The sequence below is a fragment of the Toxorhynchites rutilus genome, chromosome 3, assembly GCF_029784135.1.
Source record: "Toxorhynchites rutilus septentrionalis strain SRP chromosome 3, ASM2978413v1, whole genome shotgun sequence".
Classification (NCBI taxonomy): domain Eukaryota; kingdom Metazoa; phylum Arthropoda; class Insecta; order Diptera; family Culicidae; genus Toxorhynchites; species Toxorhynchites rutilus.
In genome coordinates, this window is record NC_073746.1 from 327,582,170 (window position 1) to 327,604,620 (window position 22,451).

The 22,451-nt window shown below is 36.4% G+C and overlaps 2 protein-coding genes and 3 long non-coding RNA genes across 5 annotated transcripts; all 5 read left to right on the forward strand.

The window, feature by feature from the left end:
* Positions 1 to 1,451: 1,451 nt before the first annotated feature.
* Positions 1,452 to 6,849, forward strand: LOC129774558 (uncharacterized). Its single transcript, XM_055778319.1, has 6 exons — positions 1,452 to 1,660; positions 1,732 to 1,774; positions 1,869 to 1,948; positions 2,020 to 2,061; positions 3,806 to 6,718; positions 6,841 to 6,849. Exons 5-6 carry the CDS (start codon positions 5,780 to 5,782, stop codon positions 6,847 to 6,849), a joined length of 948 nt encoding a protein of 315 aa, XP_055634294.1. The 5' UTR covers positions 1,452 to 1,660; positions 1,732 to 1,774; positions 1,869 to 1,948; positions 2,020 to 2,061; positions 3,806 to 5,779.
* A 2,157-nt stretch (positions 6,850 to 9,006) lies between these two features.
* On the forward strand, positions 9,007 to 9,455 carry LOC129777792 (uncharacterized). The gene is made up of 3 exons (XR_008743293.1): positions 9,007 to 9,105; positions 9,170 to 9,259; positions 9,390 to 9,455. It is a non-coding gene; the product is annotated as an uncharacterized LOC129777792 (long non-coding RNA).
* Positions 9,456 to 9,510: 55 nt separating this feature from the next.
* Positions 9,511 to 10,528, forward strand: LOC129774559 (uncharacterized). The gene is made up of 5 exons (XM_055778320.1): positions 9,511 to 9,563; positions 9,623 to 9,676; positions 9,736 to 9,807; positions 9,938 to 10,309; positions 10,404 to 10,528. Exons 1-5 carry the CDS (start codon positions 9,515 to 9,517, stop codon positions 10,526 to 10,528), a joined length of 672 nt encoding a protein of 223 aa, XP_055634295.1. The 5' UTR covers positions 9,511 to 9,514.
* A 1,563-nt stretch (positions 10,529 to 12,091) lies between these two features.
* Positions 12,092 to 13,066, forward strand: LOC129777791 (uncharacterized). The gene is made up of 3 exons (XR_008743292.1): positions 12,092 to 12,536; positions 12,593 to 12,832; positions 12,886 to 13,066. It is a non-coding gene; the product is annotated as an uncharacterized LOC129777791 (long non-coding RNA).
* A 953-nt stretch (positions 13,067 to 14,019) lies between these two features.
* On the forward strand, positions 14,020 to 14,881 carry LOC129777789 (uncharacterized). Its single transcript, XR_008743290.1, has 3 exons — positions 14,020 to 14,409; positions 14,465 to 14,514; positions 14,574 to 14,881. It is a non-coding gene; the product is annotated as an uncharacterized LOC129777789 (long non-coding RNA).
* The last annotated feature ends 7,570 nt before the right edge of the window (positions 14,882 to 22,451 follow it).

Below are 22,451 nucleotides of genomic sequence, written 5' to 3' on the forward strand. Positions count from 1 at the left end.
GAGACCTCGGAGATCCGTAATCTGGCCCGTTTTGAAACCATTCCAATACAAAGTATCAATAGCGCTACGTGAGTTCACAACTATACGCGATACGCCTGTTGAGAGCAAAAAAAATTGAAATCTAATTTCGGTTGCTACGGATCCCCCGTTGCGTAACAAAAAAAAATGATTGAATTCATTTTACTAACGAATTTACGCAAATTTCGATCTTTTTACCATCGGATTTTCATCTTTTTCCTGGTATGAGCATCCGTTTAGGGGCGAGCTGCCCTCTCAAGAATGAATCCACATGTCAGTAATATCACATTAGGGACTTGAGCCTTGACATACGAACCCATGTTTTTGGGGGGAGCCATGATTGATAGTGTCAGTTGCTACAAACACGACCGTTCACTTCCGGCAATCGATCTTGGGGAAATCAATAACAGAAAAAGGTAAGAATATTTTTCAACCAGCAGTGGTGGGCAAAGAAGACAACCCGCCTCGGCGGGATAAATATCACGGAAAGGAGACAGAGAGGCTTGGTCCCGGGCTAGAATATGGAAAAATCCGATGATTGACGGGGCGCTTGCTTTTTCAATTACTTCCTCCTACTTAGTCTGTAACGTGTGTGAAAGTTAGAAAGCTTTCCATTCACCTTGCGGCACCTTGTTCGGTCGTGAGTGGCGTTCTCGCTAAGGATATCAACGCAACATTGTATTGTTTCATGCGGAACCACAAAAGAACATCGCACGCGACCCGCATGAAGTGCGCACAAAGTATAGCTTACGCTCGGATGGAACGGTTCATTTGTCTTGAACCTGTCACATTATCATTATCGTCATCATCATCACCATCAGCATTATCATTCGGTTGATGAAAGCGCTTACCTGACATGTTCTCCCTTACAGAGTAAGGAGCGAAATGGGAGATGGCATATGTTAATGGTGAGCAGTGAGCTTCGCGCATATTAGAATCTGGGCTTTACACGTGATGTGTTTTCAAGTATTGCCGTTGGGTCGCTTTTCGAGTGAGATGACTAGAGATTTTTTCCTCGTGATAAGTGAAGCACGGATATCCAATGTTCGCTTAGCCATGATGATCAATCCTTGATAAATCTCATACGCACGCTCGATCGGAATTAATAGAATCCTTTAGACCAGGGATTTTAATATTTTCGACGTTGGATTACGTCTTTTGGGAATGTCGAATATCAAACGCATATTGCTCAGTCATTTCTTGATGGATTGATGATATTTTAAGTCAACCGATTTCGGCACTCCATAGCACTTTTTTACATTGAAGAAAATAATATATTTCATTAAACTAACCATCCAACAATTGAAATATCTCAAAAGTTATCCAAACAGAAACACCGCGTTCTGATTGGTCAAAATCGAAGATATAGGCTTCCTCTTGTACACGCAATAATTGCTTCTCGGAGGATTTATTAGATTTTCGCATCAATCGATGTGGCACTCCATAACAATTCATTACAATGAATAAAATAATTTGTTCTATGAGACTACCCACAATCCAATCGACGAAAAACTCATCGACCTAACAATGGCCGTAACGCTCTTTGTTGGTCGAAAATAAGGAACAATTTATGAAACGAAACGGCATGTTTTTCTTCAACGATGAACTGTCATTTCATACAAAACAACAGATCATACAACTGGTGAGTACAGAATTTGTTTTTGTTTCTAATTAATTTCTAATGTTATCATTAATTATTTCATTTTATTTCAGGGAATCTTCAGCAAAACAATCCTTGAAAGGATTTACAAGACAGGTGAGTTCAGGTTACGATTCGAGTGTTGCTGCATTTTCGCTTTGATTCTCGATTCTTCGTATTCAATTTTAACCTATTTTTTTACATTTTACAGCTATTATATACAAGTGGAAACGCACACTCAAATAAAAGGAAACAACTCGGTGCTACTAATTCTGTTGGAAAAATAAATTGGTGAGTATGGAAACTATTTTTGTCGTCAATAAATTCTTAATCTATTAATTAATTGTTTCATTCAATTTCAGGTAATCTCCAGCATAACAAGGCGTCAGAGATTAGAAGGACAGGTGAGTTCACTTCACGTTTACATTCGATTTAAGTGATGCTGTTGCATTAGCAACTGGACAGACAATTTCCGGTTTCGTAACTCGTATATTTACAACAGAACTAAGCTATAAAATCCCTTCGGGGAGAAACACAAAATGAGAAAACATTTAGTAATTATAAATTCACAATTCTTGTCTAGCATCAGGGGAACAATTTTTGTTTGCATAATAACATAATTTGGGATACATCAGAAAATTCTTTTCAAATACAAAGTGTTAGCACTCACGTTTAGTTTTCTCTACTGATGGTTTGTCTGTAGTAGTCACAAAATAGTGATCCGTGCTATCTTCGTACTTAAGTATGTTTTTAATTATGGACAATTGTATGCATGTAATATATGGTGCACCCGTGGCCGAGTGGTTAGCATCCCACACTATCATGCCGGGTGTTCGGGTTCGATTCCCGTTCTGGTCGGGGGATTCTTCGTCAAAGAAAATTCTTCCGGCTTGCACTGTGGTCACGCGTATTCTAGAGCTTGCCACTCCAGAGTACATTCAAGGCGTGTTATTCGGCATAGAAATCTCAACCAAGTATTAATGAATGACGCTAGTTAATGCATACGTTGAGACAGCAAAAGTTCCACAGGGAATGTAATTTTAAAAGAAAATCGACACGGTTCCCGACGCTTTTAGATTTGAGTTAGATTTAAATCGAATAGTAAACTCAACGCATAAACTATCTCAATAAACAAACCTTTTCACTTAATCAATCGACTTTTGTTACTGGTACTGTTTGTTTTGTATACCCATAAACAAAACAGGTTGACAAATAATAGTTCAGGGTGGCATCTGGGAGCTGCACAACATAAAGTTTGACGGTGTATCGTGAGGTGCGTCGCATTCAGTAGGGTTGTTACAGATACATTTTTGCCTTTCATCCTCGATTTCTCCTTATTTGAATTTATCATATTTTGTTTATAACGTCTTATAATTTCTATATACTTGGGAGAGCCTCTATTTCTATAGGAAAAATTATTTATGACATTTAGCATTTCGGCTTCAACATTTTTGATTTCAGCTAATTTATGCTCTTGTTCCGTATGGGCCGTATTTAGGCTCATCTGCAGGAACCTGCTCTGGGAGTTTTTAATTTTGTTATGGTGTGTTGCCGCATAGAAACAAATGACAACCAGAAGATTTGGAAAGTCTGACGCGAAAATTCAACATTTTAACACAACGTTCCACTTGTTGCTCATATGGAATGTGGAAGGCAAGCCCAATATTATGCGAGCGGGAGAAATATTTATTATTAAGTGGTTTAGATCCATGGAACCATCTACTTTGAAAGGTGGAATTGGTTCAAGTTACACAGTCATAGTTAAACAAATTGCAACGATTTATAACGGACTAATGATTTTGGAACTTCTACCAGTAAACTTTAAACTTTTATGTATGGAGACGTCTTTCTATAAAATGCCTCTCTAGTGGCTTCAAACAGATTAAAGATTGTGTTAAATTGGTGTGTTCGTTTCCTTTTTTTGTTCTGATAAAATGTGATACTAACAGAAATTACAATTGTGTCTCTCCCAAAAAACTATTCCTATTGCATTTTTGACGTAGTACTACGTCTTTTATTTCTATATAGGGTGGCCACTCTACGAAAAGTCTCTAGTAACGCTTGATACATCATATATATTAAGATACATATCCCAAGATTATAAATATTTGTATCACAATTAGTAACTGGCTTATTTGTCATATCCAGTCATGACGTCCTCATCATCAATATTCAGAAAAAGTCGTAAAGAACTGGAACAACGTTACAAATGGTCAGGTATCACGCAAACGACAACACTAAGCAGAGGTACTAGTTTAAGTGGCATACCCCCGAGTCTAGGTTCAATGACTGAAACAGGTAATGAAATATGTCCTTTATTTACTGATACTTGTGAAAACCAAAACGTCGGAGGGAGTGGAGAATCGGCAGAAGGAATGCAACTTGAGACAGATAACGAGAGTTCAAGCGAAAGCGAACCAGATGTGCCTAGTGTGGGCGAGAAAATTGTATCCTGGCACATAAAGTACAACGTTTCCGAGACTGCTACCAATGATCTACTTCAATGGTTTAGTCAGCATCACTTTCCAGATCTACCCAAACGTATAAGTACTTTAAAAAAAAGTGCTAAGCTACAAAATATAGAGATTTGTCGCATGGGCGATGGATATTACTGTTATTTTGGAATCAAAAAAATGATCGAACACATATTATTGAAAAATGAAAAAAATGCCCTCGACAAACGCTATGAAATCCAGTTTGGAATTGATGGAGTGCCTCTGGCCAAAAGTTCGCGTAGTAGTTTTTGGCCAATCATGGTGAAAATGAACAAATTTCCGGATGTTTTGCCGGTGGCGGTTTATCATGGGCCTGGAAAACCATCAAATGTTCATGAATACATGCAAGACTTTGTGTTGGAGCTTCAAAATTTGATTGCAAATGGAATGGAATTTAACAATACTCAATTGGAACTGTCTGTAAGTGCTTTTATAATAGATGCCCAAGCGAAAGCTTTTGTTCTGGATATAAAGGTAAAACACAGGAAGTGGGTTATATCTATGGTATAACCGCAAGGGTGACGTAGGACTATCGTTGATTTAGAGATCATTTGTTTGAAGTTGAATCTAAATCCATTCTGAATGAATGAATAAATGAATATTTGGGGAACTTCGTAAACAAGAGCGTTACGTTGAAGGCACAAGGTTTCATGCATCCAATATAGGATACGAAAAACCTTGTTCTGAAGAATAATCTTCAGAAGCTTTCCTGCTAACTGTACTTGATTGACAAATCACAAACCCAAATGTATTATATGGATATTTTATGGATAGAAAACATTAAAATAAACTCTTTCGCTTGAATGTAATTTTCAATTCCAAGGGGAACTGGCAGATTATTTTCCAGAAATGATTAGATCTTTCCGGAACTTTCGCGATGCTGAATGGAAAGCCAAACGGAAAGAATTCCGCGCGTGTATGTGTGTGTAGCGATGTCTTCCCGGGGAACCGTTTGTGGCATCACTCTCCTCCTGATGGATTCCCTTCTGGCCTAGGGTGCACAAACAGGTGACACCGTTCATCCGCGCTTTCATGATAAACGAAGAGCTTCACCACAAAAGCGACAACATGCTCCCATCGCTGTTCAATTAGAACTGAGTGGATTTCCGAGCGGCGCTCGCTTATATACCGATTGGTGATTTCAATAGCTTGTTTTGAAAGCAATTTTAAGACTATTGAAACAAGTTTTTGGATCAAAAAGTAACAAGTATAGAACGCGTAGACATTTTATCTTTCGAATGAAATGTTTATCATACCATTTCGTTCAGTTGTTTAAGAGCTATTAACGCTCAAAATCTCGGTCTCCGGCGTAACGCTTTCGTTTTCGAAACTTTGATTTTACACCCCGGTATAGAAATGAAAGACGTAGTCCTACGTTAAAACATCTCCGTAATATTTCGATTAAACTCAATGTTTATAGGCAGCTAACGGTTTGTACGGATGTCCGAAATGCACAACCAAGGGCTATAGTGTTGGACACCGAACTGTGTTCCCAAATATCGGTTGGACCTCTAGAACGGATGAATCATTCAAGAACCTTTTTGACGAACATCATGCGAACACCAATAGACTCCCGCCACTCGCTGAAATAAACATTGGATGCGTTTCAAAGATTCCTATCGATTACATGCATAACATATGCCTGGGCGTTGTTAAGACGCTTCTAAATTATTGGATAAATACGGTGAATAAACCCTATTCACTGACCAACGCGCAGAAAATGGAAATAGACTACAGAATCAACGCTGTAAAATATCAGATATGTTCAGAATTCGTCAGAAGACCGAGACCATTAAAGGAATTTAAGTACTACAAAGCATCCGAATATCGTTTTATCTTGTTATATCTTGGTCCTTTTATTTTTTTAAATGTGGTCGATAAGCGGTTTTTCGACCATTTTTTGAAACTACATGCAGCGATAGGAATTTTATGCCATCCTGTTCTCCATAAAACCAAGAATGATATCGCCAAAAATCTACTACATGCTTTTGGGCATGAGTTCCAAATGCTGTATGGAGAGCAATTTTTCGTATACAATTTTCACCTAGCTACCCACTTAGCTGATGATGCAGTAATACATGGAAATCTTGATGCATTCTCAGCATTCCCATTTGAAAACTATTTACGGATATTGCTTACATATATAAGGAAAGCTCCGTTTCCACTTCACCAACTGAAAAACCGTCTTGGTGAAAAAATGAAATATTATACATACAGTAAAAAAAAAATATTTCGACAGAAACACGGGTCATATTGTGCCATTACCACCAAACAAGATGTTCTGATAACAACTGAGCCAAACGATAATTTCGTCTATCACAATGGATATATATACCAAGCAAAAAACATAAGAAAACACGGAGACATATTCATGCTGGAATGCAATTTGGTAGTGAATATCGTTTCTCTTTTTGTTGATCCAGTGACCTCCAAATCCATCGGTGTTTATTGCTGCGATAAAATTTCACTACGGCCTAGTACAGTGCAAATCAATGCTGATAATTGTACGAAAGTATTGCACATAAAATTAGACGTAATAACTGGATTAATCGTTATTATGCATAAGGTTTGTTTTTTTCTCCCTTTGATGAACAAAATAGAACACATTGTTGAGCACATTAATTGTAAATTGTACAATCTATCGAGGCTGACTAGTTTTTGTTTTCTCTATTTGTAATTTTAATGTAGAATCACTGAAGATTTGTAGACGGGCGTTAATAATGACTACTATGACTACCTGACGAGAAGCTTTGATGAAGGTGAAATAAAACTGAAAAAGAAAAAAAACACTGTTCCAGCTGTGCATACCAAGTTGAATACAAGCCAACAAGCCAATTTTAAAATAAATTTCGAAGCTATACGTCAAATGAACTGTCTTGAGGAAACTCATGTTGGTGAGTAGTTCTTTAATCTGAAAAATGATTCAATATTATAGCAATTTCAGCTCAAACTGATCACCTGCTACCTAAATTATTTCCGATTATTTCAAACTTTGTATATACGATGGCGGTTATTCAAAATTCAAAACTCCAATTTTCATTATTAACCCTTCTGTATTCGCTCGCAATTAGGTACATATAAAGTGGAGCAGTAAGCAGAGTATATTTGTATTGGTAAACAAAATATGGTGTCATTATTATGTCAGAAAAACTCACGGTTTCATGATTTTATGAGCCAAATAGCTCACGAATTTTGTAACTGATTGTTTTTTTTAATACATGACAATTGTATTGTGACGAATATCCACTGCACACTGTCACATTATACTCATACACTCGGTCCAACTTCTATAAAACCACCCTGATTCTATTTCATTGCAACACAAACAGATATAATTTCAACAAGATACATTCATACATTGTTGGATGCCTAGAATAAAGTATATTTAACGCCAATTTCGTTCAAAAGAGTTCTTTGTTTATTTATTGTGCTTAGATTTCAAAATTCACAAGTATTATAAATGAAAAATTCCAAACGATCGGCTTATTTACATGTCAATAATTTGCAAACTTGCGATTTCGGCTAATAACTTGGAAAATTCGTACTGGAAAACTATTTATCAAATTCTGCTGAACGGATTTCACTATTTTTTTCCACGTTTCCGAATCTGCTCCACCTAATATTCTTGCTCATGGATTCACTCGTAAAACCATAACTCGTATACTCGCGCACGCTGTCACAGACCGTACGTGTCTCTGTAATATTCCTATGGTGTACTATTTAGGTGTGATTGTTATTCATTTAAATAAATGGATATAATTCAATGAAAAATCTCCAGAAAATATGTTTTCTTCAACTTAATTCAATTTTAATAGTCATAGCTTCTTCGAAACTGAATTTTGGATTTTTCTGTCTGTAAAACCGTGCGCGCAAGCATAAGAGAGTTTTTCTTCTGTAGGAGCATTGAACCACTGCGACCATTAGTTTGATTAGTTCGATAAGAGGATTCATTTATAATTATAGTTGTGACTCATTTTGATGAGGGGGAATCAACGAGGAATTCAAAAACCTTTCAAAAATCATAACTCGAAAACCGACTTTCTCATTTAAAAATTATGTTTTACAAAGTTGTACAGAAGTTATTGTCATAATTCGAGAGCAGCAATATCGAGAATTAATTCTACGCAGGATTTCACATGAAATTGGTACAAGAATTATTATTCTATGGCTAACCGTTCTTGATATAAAACTTCAATATGGAGATGAATTGAAGGAAGAAGGTCAATAATATCTTCATTTTCATGGAGCCGAGACAATATGACAATAACTTTTGGCCAATTTTGTAGAACATCATATTTTAATGAGAAAATTGGCATTCGAGAGATATTTTTTTGAAGAAAGGGTCACTGTTCGCTGGAACCCTCATGAAAAAACAGTCACAGTAATTGATGAATTAATAATAAAAAGTGGAATTTTGGGTAATCGCCATCATACATAGTTTAAAATAATCGAAAAGGTTCGCAGATGTATATAGTAACACTTTATTTATAGAAAATGAACAAAATGTCCTCAACATCAATTTGCCCAAGGATATCACAATAAAAAAAAACAAGATACCACCTGAGAATCTTGATAATATCACAACACAACAACTGTGCGATGGTATGTAAAAAAAACCGATTGTTATTATATGGATAAAAATAAAGATACAAAATATTTCCAGTTAATTTTGCCAGGATGCCGAAAGCTACTATTGCAGCAAAACAAGCTTCAATAAAAAAAAACTAAAATACCACCTGAGAATCTTGATAACACCACAACACAACAACTGTACGATGGTATGTAGAAAAAACTGATTGTTATTATATGGATATTTATAGAGATACAAAATTTTTCCAGTTAATTTTGCCAGGATGCCGAAAGCTACTTTTGAAACAAAACAAGCTTCAATCAAAAAAACTAAGATACCACCTGAGAACCTTGATAATACCACAACACAACAACTGTATGATGGTATGTAGAAAAAAAAACTGATTGTTATTACATGGATAATTATATAGATACCAAATATTTCCAGTTAATTTTGCCAGGATTCCGAAAGCTAGTTTTGAAGCAAAACCAGTTTCTACCAATGTATCCACGAGTGGTACGAAACGTCAGTTTCATGGTAATGAATTTATTGTACATTACTATTTCAGCACAATAACTACAAACTTCAATCTATTTCATTTGATTTTTATTTATTTTTCAATGCACAAATTAGTTATTATTTCATTATTCTTATTATTTCATTGTAGTTATACAAGAACCGCGAACACTATTCTTACGTCCAGCTCCCGGAAAAGCTATTCATTTAGAAGGTATGTTAAAATAATAATCTCTAACAATTTATGAATCATTCAAAGTTTTTTGTTTGCAGATAATGATATTGAAAATTATATCCGTGTCCGGAAAAGCTGTTTGTTTAGAATGTAAGTTGAAATAAAAATCCTTAACAATTGATGAATCATTCAAAGTTATTTATTTGCAGATGATAATACAAAAAAAAATAAATCCGTACCCGGAAAAGCTATTCGTTTAGAAGGTATGTTGAAATAAAAAGCACTAGTGCTTGATGAATCACCCAAATTTATTTAATTGCAGACGATTATACTGTAAATTCTACATATGTGAATTCTGAGTCAGAGGGAGTTGAAAAATCTTTGATTGTCATTGGTAAATAATTACAATTGTTAAAAAACATGATGTCTTCAGCAATTATGAATATATTTTTTGTTATTCTTTCGTTTTTTATATTATGTATGTCAATAAAGCCACTAAAAGTAACTATACAATTTTATTACAGACAAAAAATTGGATATTATGAACAGATACATAATAGCGATGAAAAATGCCATAGAGAACATAAGCGTTGACATCCAAACATCTGTGAAGACAAATATTTGTGCTAACAGCAAAATTCGCCTACCAATAAGATCTGACCAAGATTTATTGACTCTTGAAGAGTTGTCGAAATCTCAGCAGGGACAAATTGGTTTACGAGAGAGATTCAGCATAGAGTCATCTGAATCAATGTACGGATTTTTTAGATCTATTGTGCAGCTGCTGTTCGCGAATACTGTCCGTTATACGTGGACTGGTAAGTCTGCGTATAATGCTCAGTATGGCACAGCATCTGGCAATGCGTCTGAACTTCATATAGTTGATGTTCTTATAGGTACTTCTTTTCTCTCTCTAAATTGTCATGTTTTTCAATTTTTGTCGTTTTTTCCAATGGAGTTTAATCCTTGTTTTTTTTTATTTCATTTCAGATGTTGCACAAACAAAATATCATGTTGATCGAAGCCGTTCCAAAACCGAATTTATGAGAGCACTACACAACTTTAATGAATCAGTAGCATCTCGTCGAAAGCGTAAAAATAATGACAATACCTAATTTTTTTTCTAACTAGCAGACCGGCAAACCTCATCCGGCAACAAGATTTTAATAAATTTGATCATGTCTCCTGTTTCCGTCGTTTTTCTAAACCTACATAAAATCTATAATATCAATAAATGCTTTAATAGAACAGTGTCCGAATTCGATTGGATTCAATAGTTTACATTTACTTTTCAAGTAATCAGGTTGAACGAATCACATGTAGGCCATGTAAGTGATGTAAATGGTTATCAACATCCTGGCTTATTATCAAATGGTATACTAAGAAGTTCAGTTAGCTTACCGCAATGTAAGAAATCTTAAACAACAAATTCGTGACCCCAAAATTAATAGAAACATCAAACTTAAAAACAAAATATAATTTTAATCAGCAGGGTGATTGTGGTAGGGTAATTTAATTAGTAGGCAGTAAACGTGTGAACAAAATTCCCAATAAAAGTTACTTTTATTTAGGTTTTGCTAACTTTCCGATTGATTTTCATTTTGACATATAAACCTAATAATAACTTAAATCTGCTGTTCCGTTTTCTAGTTCAATCGTGATGTACGGACACACAATCATATTTATTATTATATATATTGATTATGAAAATAGATGGATAAATGAGAAAATCGCTAAATGATATTTTTAATTTAATGCTTTTCCTACTTCTCGATTGACTTTCATTTCAGATCGAAAACCGTAAACAATGTGTGTACAACATGTGATACAGAGGAATACAAACTATTACGCTGGTCTAACATAAAAAAAAGCGAGAATGCTGTATATTCATTTTTCTTAATAAATAACTTAATCAAAAACAGTACAATATGGAACGAATTAATGCTGAAAAATCATTAAAAAAAAAGATCCAAGGTATCACCTAGAAAAATATTCGGATATTGGAATACATTGTTACTTACTGTTAAGAAAAATTGTAAATTGAAATTACACTCTAATGAACAAATGTAAATATTGTATAATACGGTATAGATGAATATAATCTGCATCAAATAATTTACTATTCCAAAAAGGTTGATGGAAAAACTTAAGAGAAACAAATACTCAGAATTGTGCAAGTAAATAAATATTGTTCAAAATCGAAACAAAAGGTTCACTATATTTTAAAAATTCAAAGAATCTATACTTTAGAAATTTAAAGTTTCGCCTAGAAATAATAAGTAAATCGTACAAGTAAAGTGAAAGTCTTGCAGAAGAGAAACAAAATAATCGTTTTTTCTATTAAATGAAATTGTGCACTACAAGCTATATAATAAACAAATAATAGTTCCTATTCATCCATAGTTTCTCCTGGAAAACAAGAAAATAAAGAATATTTGAATGATAGAAATGAATCTGTATCAAAAACTGATTATAATTTATTAAAGTAGTTTTAGATTCGACACATCTGTGTTTTTAGGAAAACTGGTAAAAATAAGCTTGAAACATAAAATTATATGCACAAATTAATATAAATGCTAAACAAACACTTAAAATCATATACTACGTTATATTACATTAATTACTAAGTTATGTTTATTTGTATATTTACGATACATTGTATTTTTATTATATGCGTTTCTATTTCATATTTTTTTTAATAACAAAATGTTTAAAATTTATCATCAGTGTATTTTCCTTTACATTTTCAATAACAATTTTACCAATTTAAACCATATGGTGCAGTGCTGGAAGCAGCGTTACATGCAGGTCGACGCCTTGCACATGTTGGCGAAAAAGTGGCGTCAAGTTGTTCGATGAATGCATATGAAAGGTCGATAACTGGATTGCAAGGTGACAGCATTTGAGGTCGATTGTTGACATTTCATCGACCCGATCTTGGCAGGCAAAACGGAATGTGGGTACCCACAATCCAGTCGACGAACAAATTATCGACCTAACATAGAACGATCAACTTCGTTGATCGAAAATACGGAATGATTTACAAAACAAATCGGCATCACTGTTTTTTTTCTTCTACGCCAAACTGTCATCTCATAACAAAACAATCGAATCATACAACTGGTGAGTTGGGATTCTATTTCTATTTTTCATTTACTAATTATTTTATTTTGTTTCAGCTATAAACACAAGGCTATTTTGGTTCCTGTGAGCGAGATTATTTCCGCCATCACCACAGTGTGGATTGCCACTGTGATAGCAGCCAACAGCATCAACAATTTCCGCAGCAGTATCATCCAAGCCCTGGTGACCGTGCCGAAGAACAGCAACAACAGGACCTGACCATCGATGGTGTTTCGAAAAACTTTATAAAGATGAGAGGATGAGATCCAAGACTGTTAATCGTTATCAGCAATTATGTAAGTTCCATTTTTTTTATGAGAATAATGCCGTAATGAATTTGTCTTTTCAGACCCTGGAGACATCGACACCAATACTAAAACGATGAAAAAACGCAACGAGTATCCTCCAGTGCAGGATTCTAATGCTGGTGACCCCCAAGGTGAAATATGAAAAGCTATTGGAGTCTTGCCCTCGCTCAGATTTTGAGATTTGCCATAAGCAAACCATCTCCACCTAAAATATTTATACATATTTGCAAATGAGTTGCAAAACTAAATAGCTGAGCAGAATGGCTTATTTTTATCTGTAATAAAATGATGAAAAATAATTATGTATTTTTTTCTTATTTCATTTCAATAACAAACCAATACAAACAAGAGGCGAGCAGTGCTGAAAGCAGCTCTGCAAGCAGGTCGACACCTTGCACATGTTGGCGAAAAAGTGGCGTCAAGTTGTTCGATGAATGCATATGAAAGGTCGATAACTCGATTGCAAGGTGGCAGCATTTGAGGTTGATTGTTGACATTTCATCGACCCGATCTTGGCAGGCAAAACGGAATGTGGGTACCCACAATCCAATCGACGAAAAAATCATCGACCTAACACCGACCGTAACGCTGGTGCCTATTCGGTACGATGTTGACATCTGGATACCCCATTAGTTTGTATGAGGGAACCTATTCTCTATCAGATTAGTCGGCCCGAAGGCAGTTTTAAATTGGTAGAATTTGTATGAAAATTGTTTCTTGGCTTTATTTATCTACTTGAAGTACGTTTTCCTGACCTTAGTTTAAATTATTTTCTATAAATTTTCAGATATTCTCACAAAAACTTACCTTTATAATATAAAATTATCTTTAGGCATAATTTTTGTATGACGTTTTTTCATCACTTGCATGCAATAGTGATTTTCATTTACATTGAGTACTAATTTCATTTGAGAAAAATAATGTTCATTCATAATTTTTATTTTAAAAGTGTGTTTATTCCTTTTGAAAATCCATACTGTCATGCCTATTCCCCAAATACGTAACATCGAAAATTCGTTGGTCGAAAATACAGAATGATTAACAAAACGAATCGGCATCACTTTTTCTTCAACGATGAACTGTCATCTCACACCAAAACAACCGGATCATATAACTGGTGAGTATGGAATCTTTTTCTGTTTTTCATTTTATAATTTTTTTCCGACCCATCTCAACAGATTTTCCTCTAGTGGCGTTTGTGGAATAGATAGGTTTTTACTTTATGAATCTGGAAGATTGCTACCGGCGGCATTCCTGAACCCAATTGGGTCCAACACGGAAGCTAAACTAGTTCATATGCATCCGGACAACGTTGCCCAGAAGCAGGCACAACAAGCAATGAATTTCGATACGGAACAACTGAGCAGATGCATATCAGTGAAAGTTTATTCCGTTCTGAGACATTTCTACCAACGAAGTAAGGACACGAACGGTATTGAATTGAATGATGCTAAGCCAGATCAACAATGTGGGGAGACTGACGATGTAGATTCGCCACAGGTGGAAATTAATCACAAACGCAAGATGTGACATTATCAGATTCTCCCAAAGTGGTTTCTTACCAGGTATACTATTAGATAGCAGACATTATAAAATACTAATTATTTTATTTTATTTCAGCTATGAATACACCCGTTCGGATGATGTGGCTTTTTTGCTTCCATCAACTGGTGAATGAGAAAAATGAATTCCCCCATCACCACAGTGCTTATTTCCACTTCTATTACAGCAGTCAACAGCATCGGCTTTCCCGTAGCAGTATCCTCCAAGCCATGGTGGCTGTTCCAGGGGACAACATCAACAGCAGCAGCATCTGGACCTGACCATCGATAGTGTTTCGAGCAACTTTCCATATCGGAGATCTCGTGCTTCGCGCACATTGAAGAAACCTCCTCAGCCACATATGTGTGTCAAGGAGAAAAAGGAGCTGGATTCGAATCGTCAATCCAGACAACCCGAATGCACCGATTGCATTATATATCTTGTTTATATTTTATATGCATTTTGTGTTTTTTTGAATAAAATGATTAAAATCGATCAATGTTTTTCCTTTTCATGTTTCATAACAAACCAATACAAACAAGAGACGATCAGTGTTGGAAGCAGCGTTACATGCGGGTCGACGCCTTGCACATGTTGGCAAAAAAGTGGCGTCAAGTTGTTCGATGAATGCATATGAAAGGTCGATAAATCGATTGCAAGGTGGCAGCATTTGAGGTCGATTGTTGACATTTCATCGACCCGATCTTGGCAGGCAAAACGGATTGTGGGTAAATATTTGATGTTTTATTTTCTGCAGATGTGCGAATTCAGCTTCAATTGTTTGTCCAAGTAAGCTGTGAGGGGAATATCTGCTCTTAGGGAATGTATACTTTTTCGCGTCCGATTCGACCGCTCCGCAATAACATTATCGGTGCATGCATCGAGCGCATATGCGGCACACTCTCTGTATAACTCGTTCACTAACAGGCCAAAGATATACGATGCAAATCTGGAATAAAAAAGTTGCAAAGTTGGTATAAAAAGAGGTAGCATTCGTGGATTTCATTGTCATTTTCGTGAGGACACCGACTGGACAACATCGTTGCTGGACAAGCTGGGCGGCGAGGGATCGAGTGCCTTTCTCAAGGCAATGAGGGTGGAGGTGTAGTGCTGGAAGAGTTTTCCAATGGCCTTTTTCAAGGCTAGAGACGAATGAACAGAAAAAAGTTTAAAGTCTCTGTAATTCATTACCTGCCTGCCTATTAGCGCTTTGGATATTGAACCGAGAAGGTTGTACTATAGCGCTTCGAAAAAGGGTATGATAATTTTCGGCGTTTTCTCTGACCTGACCATAACTGAGCAAGGAGAGGAAGAACTATCCAGCGGGCTTTGACCGTTATGACGGTCTTTGCTTCTAGAATCCAGGCAAGGCAGTTTACCGCTGTGGCGGTGATTACTGTTTTGGTATTTGCTGCTTGGCGGATTTTCTACTAACCGCTGTAGGGGTGTTTTGCCGCCTATTGACAAAATGACGTACTTTCCCAGCGGCGACAATGGTACCTTTTCTTCGGACAACGGAAAGTTTTTCCTACGTAATGAAGTGCGCATGAGGTACATATAACGTGTTTCAACGACTATTGTATGAAGTACTGAAAAAATAAGTGATAATTGAGCATATTTACGCGAGTGAATAAGTTACAATACATGTCTATTAGGGTGCCAATGAGAATGGCCATCTCGAATTTCAAAAAGTTATCTCATAAAAAATGTTCACCATCTCGAAAAAACACACTATGCAGAATATCAGCTCAATCGGACCTAAGGGAGAGTGGCGCAAAGCGGTCAAAGTTTGAGTTTTTTGAAAATCGAAAAATAAGAGTAAAGGAGTAAAGGAAACCAGGGTTTTCAAAAATTTTGTTTGATGCGAAATGCCTTAAAATTACATAAAACGCCGAGATCTACTATCATCCCGATTTTTTTTTAATGTCAAAAATCGACACTCCGGAACTAAGTCGTTTTTCCGGAATACGAGGCAAAACGTATGGTTTTGGGTGACAATGAAAATAGCAATTTCGATTTTTTATTCGGAAACTGCTGCGTAATGTTGATTTGCACATATTATCCAATTCAAAGTATTAGTTCAATCGGACTTCATTTACTAGTGTCGCAGACGATAAAATTTGAGTTTTTTGAAAACCGTAATAATCACCAGAAGTCGGGGTTTTTAAAAAAATTATTTTGATGCAAAAATTGCACAAAACGTCGATATTTACTGTTATCTCAAAAAACAATTTTAGTGAAAAAAAAAACATTTTTTTTAGCACTCGGTCGTTTTTCTATATAGATTTTTGACCAAAAAAAAATTTTGAGATGAATATAAATCTCGACGTGCCGTGCAATTATAAGACACTAGCTGACCCGGCAAACTTCGTCCCGCCCAAAATTTTTTTTTTTTATCAATACCTTCAAACATTCACGTTTTCTTACCATGAGCAAGTTCATGGGTCCAATCGCAGAACTGTTCATTGATTGATCTTCTAATCGACCCCGTTGAATTTTGTATGGGAGCTCCCCCTTAGAGAAGGGGTGGAGTGTCTAACCACCGTAAAAACATTTATTGCACGTGCCAAATTTTATTTCATTTGCTTGATTAATTTTCGAGTTATGCAGAAATTTGTGTTTCATTTGTATGACAGCTCCCCCTTAGAGAAGGGGGAGGAGTATCTAACCACCATAGAATCATTTATTGCACCACATGCACAATTTGGTTCTATTTTCTTGATTAATTCTCGAGTTATGCAGAAATTTGTGTTTCATTTGTATGGCTAGATCTCGACGATTCATGCAATTTTAAAAATATTAAAAATAATTATTTTTTTCGAAAACACCGATTTCTGGGAATTTTTCGATTTTCAAAAAAAACTGAAAATTTATCCTCTTTGCGCCACTTGTCCTTAAGCCCGATTGAGCTGATATTCTGCATAGGGTGTTTTTTCGAGATAGTGAACATTTTTTTATGAGGTAACTTTTAGAAAATTTTAGGGTCGATTTTTGAATGTACCCAATCCAAACGTGGCATCGTTGTACTGCCTCCCAAAAATACATAAAAATCCAGTGGCGATGCGGCCGATTTCGTCTAACATCTGCACTCCAACTGAAAAAATGGCTGCTTGGTTGGTTGAAGAATTAAAAAAATATCCCATAACTCACGGTAAAAATGTCAACAATTCGTTTGAGTTGGTAGACCATTTGAAAGGCTTCGAGGTTAGGCGAGGGGAAATTCTGGTGTCGTTCGATGTTACAGCTCTTTTTCCGAACGTGCCAGTAACAGAGGCGGTAAATAGTTTGCGCAGACATCTGGAACGGAAACGCGTACCACCCAATCAGATCGACGCATATCTTTTGGTAACGAAAACCTGTATGAATCAGAACTTCTTTTCGTTCAGGGTAAAGTTCTACAAGCAAACGTTCGGTCTCAGTATGGGTAGCAAGCTATCGCCACTCTTAGCGGAGGTTTTCATGAAAGATTTTGAAACAGAGTTGGCGAAAGAAAAATTCTTCCCTCGAATGTGGAGACGCTATGTAGATGACATCTTCGCAGTTGTGAAAGAACGTTACTTGAAGCAGACGTTGGAGTTGTTGAATTCCCAACATAGGACGATTAAGTTTACCGTCGAAAAAGAAAAAGACGGTACACTTCCTTTTCTGGACCTGTACATTACCCGGAAGGAAGATAATCGGCTAAAGTTTGGGATATACCGCAAACCAACGTCTACGGATAGATATATAACTTCCGACTCTAATCACTTCGGCGCACAAAAACAAGCAGCCTTCCACTCCATGGTGTATCGTCTCCTCAACATACCAATGGAGAGAGATGATTACATAGCGGAGAAAAATAGAATCTACCATGCTGCAGAGCTGAATGGGTACAAGAGATGTTTTGTGGAGAAAATCCTTCGGAAACACGAGAAGAAGAAATGGAGAAAAAACAACACCACATTAGAGCCTGAGAAGGAACAACACAAAAGGATCAGCCTACCGTACTATCCCAAAATAACCAACGCAGTCCAGTCTACACTCCGGAAACACGGATTTCATGTGGTGTACAAAAGTGTACAAAAGACCTTTTGTGCAACCTGAAAGATAGAATTCCACCGGATGAAAAATCAGGGATCTATCAGATTCCCTGCAAAGACTGTACTAGTGTATACATCGGTCAAACTCGTCGGAAATTCAAAATCCGCCTACGTGAACATAAGAATGCGGTGGATAATGAACGAGCCAACGAATCAAGTGTGGCAGCACATGCTTTAACTCAAGCCCACTGCGTAAACTGGGAGAAGGCAAAAATTATTAGAAATGTACGAAAAGCCTCACAGTTGAATGCATGGGAATCATTGTACATCTCAACCAGCGATTCCCCACTTATGAATGAAGAAGATGCACCAATATCATCTCAACTCTTCCATCTGACGAAGCTGATAACTCAGCAAAATATATCTTCGACAAGTTCTGATAACCGTATGAATATGTGTTAGTGCTCCATCGTAACCAGTCGGACACCGTCCAGTAGATGGGCAACATCGAGCCCGAAACCGGTCGACGAAAAAGGTAATTTTAACCATTTTAATGTTTGTAAGGATTATAAGTGTTGTGTCCTAGTTCCGTGTCGCGTCTCGCGAGTGAATAGTTGATTCCATTTGCTTGATTAGTTCTCGAGTTATCCAGAGTTACTCATAGAAGGGGGAGAAGTGTCTATTCACCATAGAAATGTTTTGTGCCCCCTAATACTATATATGCCATATTTCGTTTCATTTGCTTGGTTAGTTTTCGAGTTATGCAGAAATTTGTGTTCCATTTGTATGGCACCCCCCTCTTAGAGAGGGAGGATGGGGTCTCGAAGTATCATAAGAACCTTCCCCGTCCCCAAAAACCCACACATACCAATTTTCATGTCACTCGGTTCAGTAGTTTTCGAGTCCATAAAAATTCAGACAGGCAGACAGACAGAAATCCATGTTATAGATATAGAAGATTTGACGCTTCAAGGCACGAAATGGCATGGTTTCTGCCGAAAATGAAATACTTTCTGACAACGCTAGTTTGGGTGTGCTAAACACAACTAAGTACTATTAATAAAAATGACGAAAGTTATACCTACCATTACCATTACAGGCACATAAGGGTTGTTCGGTTTTATCAATTAAGTAGAAGTGAGTGAAAAATGTGACCAAGGTGGAGACTGATCTTTATCGACTTTTACTTCGGTCAAACCAAGGAAGTGTGTTATTTTGATTTTGTGAAGATAGGGTGTTATGAATGTTTCTCCAGGATATATTCCAGCTTTGGCGGATCTGATTTTCGTTCAAAAGCTTACTCGCTGCTTTATTGGCGGCAGTGTTTCTGAGAAATCCGGAATAATCAGGGATCCAATAGAATATATTTGTTTATTCTGAAACGAATGCGTTTGTTGCTTGGTTTAGCTTATAGGAGATCGATTGCGCACATGTCACGTTACGAAACTGAGTATAGAAACTGGAAGTTTTGGGAGCTAAACTTCAATGTTAGATTGAAAAAAATGTTATAAAATTTACAGCGGGAATTTTTAACACATTCCGTTATTCGACAGTAAGCGACGACTTTGTGGATATGTGGAGGCGATCTGGCGTAGTGGTAACATCCATGCTTCTCACGCTAAAGGTCACAAGTTCAATTCTCACTCCCGACATTCTTCCAAAAATGGAAGTAAAAAGTGACGAACCAGCCAAATGAGTTGAAAATCACTATAATACAGATAAAATAAAAAAAAAAAAACTTTGTGGATATCGCGTCGACATTTTCAACAATTTCATTTCGGGTGAAAACCTGGGCAAGTTCTATTCGTATTGTGTGATAGTAGTTACTTGATGTCACTAAAATTGCTCCGAGGATAAGAGCACAGCAAACAGACTGCCTGCGATGCTTGATTCAACTAAAACAGAATGCATTCACTCGCCAAGTGCAGATGACAATGTCTAATGAGCGACCCAAATGCAATAGCACAGGCAGCAATTACTTCGTACTACGAAGGTGACTTACATAGATGCATTGTTATCTTCTGACGGTGACGTAAACACAAATTCATCGCGAAACGTCTGGTTGGTTTTGCGCTAGTCATTTGTTTTCCGTCATCCCGTGCGCTTCGGGATGCTGGCTTTCCTCGCAGGGTGGTTCCATTCTGCCAGATTTTAATGAGTTTTGCGAACGAGGCGATGTAGAACTTGGTGTCATATAGGAGCATTTTTGAAACCGATTTATATGCATTGCAATGATTTTGTCAGAAATTTTTAATTACTAGCATTGCTCAGATATGTTGACTTATGGATGGTGATAACGAAACCGCCGGCAGTCACATTTTGTTACTCAACGGTGACGTTGAGTTTGCGTCCATATGGGACAAAGGTGAGGTAAACTTTAAAAATGTTTCAACTAGGGAGTTTGTTGTCAAATTCAGAAAGACGCAAAAATCAGAAAATTTTACAATAGAATGGATAATGATCATAGAGCCCTATTCTATATGATTCTATATGACTCCAGCTACTGTCGGTTACCGTATCAACAGAATTATCTGTATTTGTACAGATTTCTCAGACTTTTTAAAACCAAGAATCGGTAGTCACAGATTACAGATTTTTTGAGTTTTACACAGAATTTACAAATATTGTTGAATTGACGTTCCAATACTATTGATGGCTTTATGCTAAAAAACATTGTTCCCAGTACCATTTCTGCACCACCACACTATTCATTTTTTTTTTTAAATTTGAGTCTGAACAAGTGTAATCTCTTTTTGACATTCATAGATAACGTGAAATCTTACTTACTCATGTACGATATAAGGTGAAAAGATGCAAAAGTCAGAGTTGTATTCATGCACGGTTAACGTTTCAATAAACAAGTAACACTGTTTGTATTTTTCCTACTAAAGCTTAGTAAATGTGATGTCGCGAAACTCCATTCCCTTTTTTTTCAAGGGTTTTCATCAATGCGTGAAGTTTAGAAGAAGTTTTCATTTTTGAAACCATCAGAAGCATTTGAATCTTACGGTGCATGAACGTAACCTAGTTGAGGTTCAACGTACTAAAACTTCTTCAATTTCCAAGCCAACCGAAATCGAGCTGTGAAACGAATCTTGAATCATTAGACCGACTGCATCGATTGCCATTGATAATTAAAATTAACAAAACATTCCAATAAACTTCGAAACATCTAGGTCCGATGAATGAAACGCATTAATGTAAAATGTGAATCAGTAAAAAAAGCACATTGATTCAAAAATTGAGTTTTGACTTATTCGTTTTCGTTCAATATGATTTTGAAGACACTTTTCGTGCCGTGTAATATATTCATCTGGCCGTTGGCTGCTGTTGAAAACATGCAATGCTTGTGCAATTCTAGTGTTGTTGTGTAACAATTGCTGAAAATAAAAGCGGAACAAAGGAATACCAATCGAGCTTGGCTTCTGGACTATGAAAAAAAAAGACGAGACGAGCGCTCATCTCCTCGTCTTGTTTTCTGGAATAGAGCCTATAATATGAATCACATTCAAGAATATCTACTGGGCGTAAATGTATTGAATAAGAGCTAAAACAGATGACACATCAATCCAATGTATTGTAAAATGAATTCATATTCATACTATTTTGTAGGAGAGATAAATGAAAAAAAAATGTTTACATAGAGCATAGCTCCAAAAAGAAAGCATTCGCGAACAACATTCTTTTTTTTCAATCAAAAGATCGAAAGATAAGTGGCACATGAGTTGAAAGAGATATAAATAAATTGAGGACTTTTGTGAAACTTTGAAATTGAATACCACACCACAATTTGAGTTTGAATTTTCAATCAGACCACAGCCAGGTACAAGAAGATGCTCTGCTCCAGTTTCCTATGTCGATCCACCGCAAAATACATGAATAGATAGATGGAAGCAAAACCAAACAATTATTTCCCACAAACCGGATTGAATTATCAGTATCAATCAGTCAGGGCTATTCTTAGACTTTTCGAAACACTGAGAGTACGATACCACTAAAAGTGATTCCTTCTAATCGAAAGACCCAATATACTATAGCTTCCAACT

Coding starts and splice junctions, on each gene's coding strand:
- LOC129774558 (XM_055778319.1), top strand. CDS start 5,780: ATGCATAACATATGCCTGGGCGTTGTTAAGACGCTTCTAAATTATTGG.
- LOC129774559 (XM_055778320.1), top strand. CDS start 9,515: ATGATATTGAAAATTATATCCGTGTCCGGAAAAGCTGTTTGTTTAGAA. Junction 9,677..9,735: donor AAAAGCTATTCGTTTAGAAG/GTATGTTGAAAT, acceptor ATTTAATTGCAG/ACGATTATACTGTAAATTCT. Junction 9,808..9,937: donor AAAATCTTTGATTGTCATTG/GTAAATAATTAC, acceptor ATTTTATTACAG/ACAAAAAATTGGATATTATG.